Source organism: Apus apus, chromosome 1 (assembly GCF_020740795.1).
Source record: "Apus apus isolate bApuApu2 chromosome 1, bApuApu2.pri.cur, whole genome shotgun sequence".
In the NCBI taxonomy this organism is placed as follows: domain Eukaryota; kingdom Metazoa; phylum Chordata; class Aves; order Apodiformes; family Apodidae; genus Apus; species Apus apus.
In genome coordinates, this window is record NC_067282.1 from 133,542,092 (window position 1) to 133,549,952 (window position 7,861).

At 50.4% G+C, this 7,861-nt stretch overlaps 1 protein-coding gene across 1 annotated transcript; it reads left to right on the plus strand.

Moving 5' to 3' along the window:
* Positions 1-98: 98 nt before the first annotated feature.
* Positions 99-7,645, plus strand: PKDREJ (polycystin family receptor for egg jelly). Its single transcript, XM_051618379.1, has one exon. The coding sequence runs from the start codon at positions 99-101 to the stop codon at positions 7,551-7,553; it is 7,455 nt and encodes a 2,484-aa protein (XP_051474339.1). The 3' UTR covers positions 7,554-7,645.
* Positions 7,646-7,861: the final 216 nt, after the last annotated feature.

Sequence of the window (7,861 nt, forward strand, 5' to 3'; positions counted from 1 at the left end):
AAGAACCGCGATCAAGGGCCGGGACGAAAGCTCACGAACGCCTACTCAGGAACGAGCTCCTGCCGACAGATGTGGAACCCCGGCACTGGAGGCTGCAGATGAGCTCCAACACAGCCTCCCCACACGGGGACGTCTCCCCGCGCCCTCCCCTCAGCCCCAGCCCGGCCCGCCCCGCCCCAGCCCCGCGCCCTCCCGCACTCCCCGCCGCGCCGCAGGCTGAGGCTCCGGCTGCCGCTGCGGGGGCACTCGGGGCCGCCCGGCAGCGCTCGGAGCCCGCTCGAAGCCGTTCGGAGGCGCTCGGGGCCGCTCGGCAGCGCTCGGAGCCCGCTCGGGGCCTTTCGGAGGCGCTCGGGGCCGCTCGGCAGCGCTCGGAGCCCGCTCGAAGCCGTTCGGAGGCGCTCGGGGCCGCTCGGCAGCGCTCGGAGCCCGCTCGAAGCCGTTCGGAGGCGCTCGGGGCCGCTCGGCAGCGCTCGGAGCCCGCTCGGGGCCTTTCGGAGGCGCTCGGGGCCGCTCGGCAGCGCTCGGAGCCCGCTCGGGGCCGCTTGGAGCCCGCTCGGGCCGTTGCCAGGGCCTGCGTTCCGCGTCCCTGTGTCTGGAATGCCCCAGGCCTTCCGCCGTCAGGGCGCACTCCCGTGGCTCTGCTCCCTCCTCCACCGCAAATGGCGACGAAGGCGTTTTTTTTCCTGCTCCTGCAGCTGCTCAGCTGCTGCCTGCGGGGCTCGGGGGGCTCCTCGCCCCGTCTGCAGCCACCGCCCCTGCGGGTCACCTGCCAGAGCCCTCCCGAACGCGTCTGGCAAGGGCAGGGTAACGAGCACCGGGTCTCCTGCCTGTGGAACAGCACCGTGAGGCTGCGGTACCAGCCCGCCCCGGGAGCGAGAGGCGAGGCCGAGAGGAAAGGGGGGCGGCCAGCACCCCCACCACACTGCTCCTGGTACCTGGGCTCAGCGTGGGTGAGGAACACCTCACGCTGGTCAGGCCAGGTCGTGCTGCAGACCAGCCTCCTGCCAGGAAGCGCTTGTCCCCCCGGGCCTTCCAGCCTCCTCAGGGTGCAGTGCTCATCTGCCTCATGCGCTGCCCCCGACTGCCTGCACCACAACGTCAGCGTCGAGATGCCTGCGCAGGAGATGCGGCTCCTCCAGAACAGCACCTGTGCCTACAGGGATCACGCAAGAAACACCACACGTTTTGTCCATCGCGCCGCTTTCCCCTTGGGTCCAGAGGAACACATGGGGCTTGTGGCAAAAGGGAGTCGTACCAGGAGGGCTCTGCCACCGGCTCTTCTAGGAGCCAGAGTCGACAATGCCGCGGCAAAAACCGCAGAAGCACCGGTGGCTTTCCAGAAAAACACCTGCTCTTCGCTGTCCGTGCGGATTCACAGACCTAGAGTCCATGTCCCTATCTTGCGCTTAAAAAGGAAGTCAGCTTTTTTCTACTTTGCCGATGCAGAAGTAAACTGCCCGGGTGGTATGCCTCTCAGGCCCCTGTGGCGAATCTACCCTGTTCCAGACACACAAACCATTCCAGACTGGAGCAAGCCAATGAACCTTTCTTTAATGTTCAGTACAGAAACGATGCACATAACAGTTCCTGGTTATACTTTAGATTACGGGCTGTATCTGATTAATTTCACTGTCACCACGACCCCAACTATGTCCGCACCAATGCTCATGGACTCAGATAAAGTTTATGTTCAGATTGAGAAAAGCGATCTAGAAGCAAATATTGCAGGAGGCACGTTCCGCAGAGTGGGCTTTTCTGATAATTGGACTCTTGATGGCTCCACATCCTTTGATCCTGATTCAGAGGAAGGACTCAAGGGAATCACATTTACTTGGTACTGCACTAAAGAGTTGTCAGATTATAAAACCATGCAACTCAGCCCTGGGAAGAAATGCCATGAGGCCCAGAGAGACTTGAAATGGATAACAGCTTCAGGCCCAGTTCAAGTGATGCCACCAGAGTCCCTCCCAGGAAACACCGTGTACTACTTCCGCCTCGTGGTTGAGAAGGATGGAAGGAGCAGTTATGCTGACCAAACTGTAAGAGTGCAGCCTGGCTCGCCACTCCTTCTGAATGTGATGTGCATTGAAAACTGCGGTAAAGCTCTCATTCCAACAGAGAGATTTATATTGTCTGGAAAGTGCCTCAACTGTAGAGCACACAGCCACCCAGCCTACTACTGGTCCCTTCTCGAAGATGACTTGACCGAAATTACTTTTGACTGGTCTTCCAGAACCTCCACAGGGAGGTTTGGGGCCTACCTGTCTATCCATGCTCTCACCTTCACAAAGACTGCACGTGGATCCTACACGTTGGTGTTAAAAGTCACCACGCGGGACGGCAGGTCTGCAACCTCCAGACATGCATTTACGGTGACTTCACCTCCTAGGGCTGGCCGCTGTAGCATCAACCCAAAGCAGGGTACAGCCTTTCTGACAAAATTTGTGGTTCAGTGCAGTGGGTTTTCTGACAGCAATTTACCCCTGATGTATAAAGTGATGGTAGCTTCCAACGTACCCAAAACTACCAAAGTAACTTCTGTGGAGGAAAATACATTTGGTGCCATTTTGTACTTTGATTACGAACCTAAAACTCCTCCGTCTTTTCTCCCAGCTGCAGCGCCCTCTCAGAAGGACACCTTGACACTTTATGTTCAAGTCCACAACTCTCTAGGGGTGTTTACCCAAGTGACTTTATATGTTCGTGTAAAGAACCCAGCTAAGGGCCGAGCACCAGCTGAAGTGTTCCGTCAGCTGCTGACCTCCGTGACCGGTTTAAGCTCGCCAATGTCATCTTATCTCCAGAGAAAAGATTATTTTGGTGCAAGTTATTTGGGTTACCTGGCAGCCTCCATCTTAAACTACATTAAAGCTGAACCAAGTCTCATGCACTCTAAGACTCAGCTGCGGGAAACCCTGATTGAAACAGCCCTGAATGTTTCCATGGAGAGCACAATAGAAATCAACCAAGTAGTTGCTGCTCTTTCTCTAGTCACAGAGGAAGCTGCTGAATTGAACAGCAGATCACAAGACCTTGCCATTAAGAAACTGGCAGAAGCAACTAAACTGCTCAAGAATAATGAGCACCACTGGTCTGAGGATGCCGAAATTCAGAGCACTGGAATATTAAGGTCCTTGTCCAACGTCCTGAGAGCTGCTCTTCTGCCTCGTCAGAACGTAAAAGCGAGTCGAGTTAAAGACGTTGTCTCCATCATGGAAAATGTGACGGATGTAGTTTTCCAGGGCAAAGTCCCTGGAGAAATGGACACTCACGTGGAAACAAAGAACTGGAATATCACGCTGAAGAAAGACGAAAGTAGGAACATTGCAGATTCTTTCTCTCCCCAAGACACCTGCAAGAACTGCTTTTATCCATCACTGAAGAAGGGGGGTGTTTCGGGAGTGCCCCACGATGCCGTGATTTCCACTGCCGTTTATGAGTTTGACGAAAACCCCTTCCCTTGGTTAGGTTCCACGTCAGAAATCGGAACAACAGTCTTGGGGTTCAAAATGGCAGAGACCAAGCCTAATGGGGAGCTACTAGGGATCATGCCTGAAGGAGCAGAAATTACTATTGCTAGGAAAGACACGCAGTTTTCAACTTTTCAGCTAGCAATGGGACCCAATAAGAAACAAAATTCCACAACCGGAGGATTTACTGTAGAAGTCAACAGAAATGCCAAGCGCCTGTACTTCCAGATCCTGACCAAATTAAAAGTTGCCTTCAACGTGCTGATCTTTAAGGGCACCAACGTCACTCACACTCATCCCATAGCCTCCTTTGATGCTTTTCACAACATGCCAACAGTTGCAAGCAAAAATGAGACACCGATCATTGACTGTAACGTTGAGACTCCCTACATTGTCTGTCTCCCAGAGACTGTGCTGACAGACGCAGCTCAAGGAATCAAGACAGACACTTATAATATCTCCATTGTCCTGCTGACACCCTATGTAGTAAGGCATAAGACCCAGGATCTGGTGAGCATTAATGTTTTTAGTGATCAGTGCGTGTTTCTGGATGGGATTCAAAGTACCTGGAGAGAAGACACATGCAGGCTTGGCTCCTTGACCGACTGGCAGAGGGTACACTGCGTTTGCGATATGAAGCCGACCGAGTTCAACTACACTGCCCCAGATGGAACCACATTCAGCATCAGGTTCCTGGCAGCCAAAGTACTCGTTACTCCCAACAGAGTAGATCTGGGAAAAACCCTGATAGCAGACCTACCTGAAAACCCAGTGACACTCCTAACAGTGCTCTTCATTTTGGCTATCTACTCCCTTTTGTCCCTCTGGGCCATGAGAAAAGACATGGCTGACAGGGAGAGCAAAAACAGGATTACAGTTCTGCCAGACAACGACCCCTTTGCCAAGGTGAGCTTTTTGGTCACTTTATACACAGGCAGTCGCTGGGGAGCTGGAACCACAGCAGATGTCTTTCTTCAGCTCACTGGCCAGAGAGGCACCAGTGACATCCACTGTTTACGGCACCCACGTTGTCAGTCTTTCCAAAAAGGAAGCATTGATTGCTTTTTGTTAACAACTAAGACGGACCTGGGCGACATTTGCTCCTTCAGGGTCTGGCACAATAACAAGGGCCCATCTCCAAGTTGGTTTTTGAGCAGAGCCAAAGTTGAGAATATCTCCACTGGGAAGACCTGGTTCTTCATGTGCAGGAAATGGCTCTCTCTCGAGAAGGGCGATCACCTACTAGAAAGGACATTTTCCGTCACCAACCCCAAGACACCTCTGCCCAGAACTGACTTTTTTTGGATTGATCTTGCCAACAGCCTGGCAGCGAGCCATACATGGCTCTCCATTTTTGCTAACGTTCTCATTGGCCCTTTCAGCAGACTCCAAAGGTTGTCTTCTTGTTTAGCAGTATTATTATTAAGCTTGTTTCTTAACATTATTTTCTTTAATGCTGGCAACAATGAAGACTCTCCAACACACTCAAGGTATCTAAGACCAATCGCAGTAGGGATTGAATGTGCGTTTCTTACCATACCTGTGGAAGCGATTATCCTTGCCTTATTTAAGTACTCCCCAAAGGAACCTTTTTCTCATGGCGTGGCTCAGACGGACCCAAAGTTAAGTTCACCATCTGGAAAGTTCCTGTCTGGAAAACTTCAGAACCTGAAGGAACGTCTGCAAAAACGGTACCGTTCAGAAACTTCAGCACAACTGAGGAATATTAGTCCATTGGAGAACCTTCCTGGTCCCAGCAACTCACAGAGCCCACCACGTTCCGGAAAGACAGGTCCCCAAAACAGGAACAACCGCATAATTTCTGAAGAAGATACAAATGTAACTGGAAGAGAGGAGCAGGCGACATCCGCAAACTCCCCTCCGATGGCTGTGGCCTGCCAGAGAAGGCCACCATCAAACTCTGGTTTTAGTAATAACTATGCAGAAGAAGGGGGCAACTTGCAGAAGGAGAGGAAACCACTAAGCATTACTTCCCCACCCTCTCACAAGAGACAGCACAGAGTTTTGTGGTGGTGCTCTGCCTACCTCTCGTGGGCACTAATTATAGTTGTCACTGGGGTATCATCATTCTTCATTGTGCTCTATGGTTTGTCTTACGGCTATGAGACTTCAGTAGAGTGGCTTTTAGCATCTGCAGCCGCCTTTATTAAGAAAGTGTTTTTCTTCCCAGTTTTAAAAAGCAGTCTTTTCACAGCTTTCAGGACAGTCTCTCCAAAATACTGCGAAAACATCATGTGGTTAAGTCCGCAAAAGCATCCTGAGATGAAGCTGGCTGAAGACACGATGAGTGCTGACAAGATGAGAGAGATGCACGTGAAACTTGCTAAAATCAGACGCACCAAGCAGTATAAGCCTTTGGAAACTGATGAAATTGCAAAGATGCTGAAAAGGGCAAAAATTAAAGCCAAAGCATTTACTTGCACCATAGGTTTCATCAGTCACCTTGTCTTTTTAACACTGCTCTTAAATTCTGCCTGTTCCACTGAGAACACCAACAGCTTCCTCTACAACCGGTTCATCCACAGCCAAGTCTCTCCACGACTCTCCAGCGTAGAGAAGCTAGACCACATCTATGTGTGGGTGAAAGATGTGTTCTTGCCTTTGATCCACAACGACATTCAGCCAACCTTTCTTCCTGACAGCTGGTCCAAAATCATTGGCTTGCCTAGGATGAGGCAAGTGCGAGCCAAAGGCATGGAGAAAAAATGTTTCTATCCTCACAGCTTTTTAAATAACTTTGTGATCAATAAAAGCCACTGTCTGCACAAGTATGGCAGTGATATCCCAGAGGACGGTGACTACGCTGGCACTTGGACAAAGCTTGCCAACCAGTCTGTTCCCAAGGACAACAGCAGTTACAGTGGGTTCACGTACCAGCCAAACAGGACTCCATGGACGTATCCTTCGCATGGAGATTTGCACACATACGGACCAGAAGGATACACGTTTTACTTTTTCCCTGAAGAAGGAAGACCTAATTCGACGACGAGGCTGGATGCTCTACAGCAGAGCAACTGGCTTGATGACAAGACATGGGCTGTGATCATGGAACTAACAACATTTAACTGTGATGCAGAGCTCTTTTGCACAATCTCAGTCGTATTTGAAATGTCTCACTTTGGGATCCTAAAACCAAGTCTGGCAGTACACTCTTTTGCACTGCCCATTTTTCACCAGCAAACTAGAGCTCAAATGGCTGTGTTTGTCATTGTTGTTGCCTTTCTGTTCATTTACATTGCAGAGGAGCTGCACACCATCAGCCAAGAAAAAAAAGATTACGTGAAGAACATTTCCAATATCATCAGCTTTGGCTTCAAAGCAGTATTCCTCCTAGCTGTTTGTTTAAAGGTAATGAAGTTTAAGGTGGGAGCAGATATAGTGAAGTTTTACTTACTTCACCCAAATGATTTCATTCCTTTCCACGCCGTTTCTCATTTAGACCAGATTTTACGGATTACTATGGGCTTTTTAGTATTTCTTGTCATTTTGAAAACTCTAAAATATGCCAGGTTCCTTCATGGCGTGCGCCTGGCACAAAGATCCCTCTTGGCAGCCCTTCCCGCCATCTCCTCCATGGCCCTGGTGCTGGTGGTGCACATTTTTGTGTTTACGGCTTTTGGCTACCTTGCCTTTGGGCAGCACGAGTGGAATTACAGTAACGTGATTCGCTCAGCTCAGACCATCTTCTCTTTCTGCATCTCAGCTTTCAGAGATACTGCCTTTTCATCCAACAGGCTGCTGGGTAGTCTCTTCCTAGCCTCCTTCATGGTGGGGATGATCTGTGTCCTGATCAATCTCTTCCGTGCTCTCATGGTGTCTGCCTATAGAGACACGAAATGGCGCAACTATAAGGAAACATCTGATGAATCACAAATGGCTGCTTTTGTATTTCAAAGGCTCAGGCAGGTATTTTACACGCTGACGTGCAAAAGATCCAAAACCAGTGGGCCTGGCCTTTTTGCCAGGGTACTCTATAGGCAGCCTGAGAGAAAACCTCAGCAACATTTGGGGCTCAAGAACAGAAAAATAAATGGGAGAAAAATGGTTTATCTTGTCACATGAGTGAGGAAAGATTTTGTACTAAAGAGCTGGACTCTCTGATACTCGTGTTTCAAATAAGTGCTCATAAATAAACTATTTATTTTTTAAAAGCTTCCGTCGCTCCACTCTGCTTTTCTTGCTAAGCACGACCTTCTGTCTCATGGCATTACTAACCCCATGCCAGCAAGAGTGGGCACACACGGGAACTGGTGCCCATTTCACAGAGGTGAAACACAAGGCGTTAGGTCGGGAGTTGGAGTAGAACTCTCGCCTCTGGCAGAGCACAGGCTGAGGTAGGAGCAAAAATGGTCTGAAAACACTGACAAATC

What these genes read in the sequence shown, in the direction of transcription:
- PKDREJ (XM_051618379.1), top strand. Translation starts at nt 99, where the DNA reads ATGAGCTCCAACACAGCCTCCCCACACGGGGACGTCTCCCCGCGCCCT.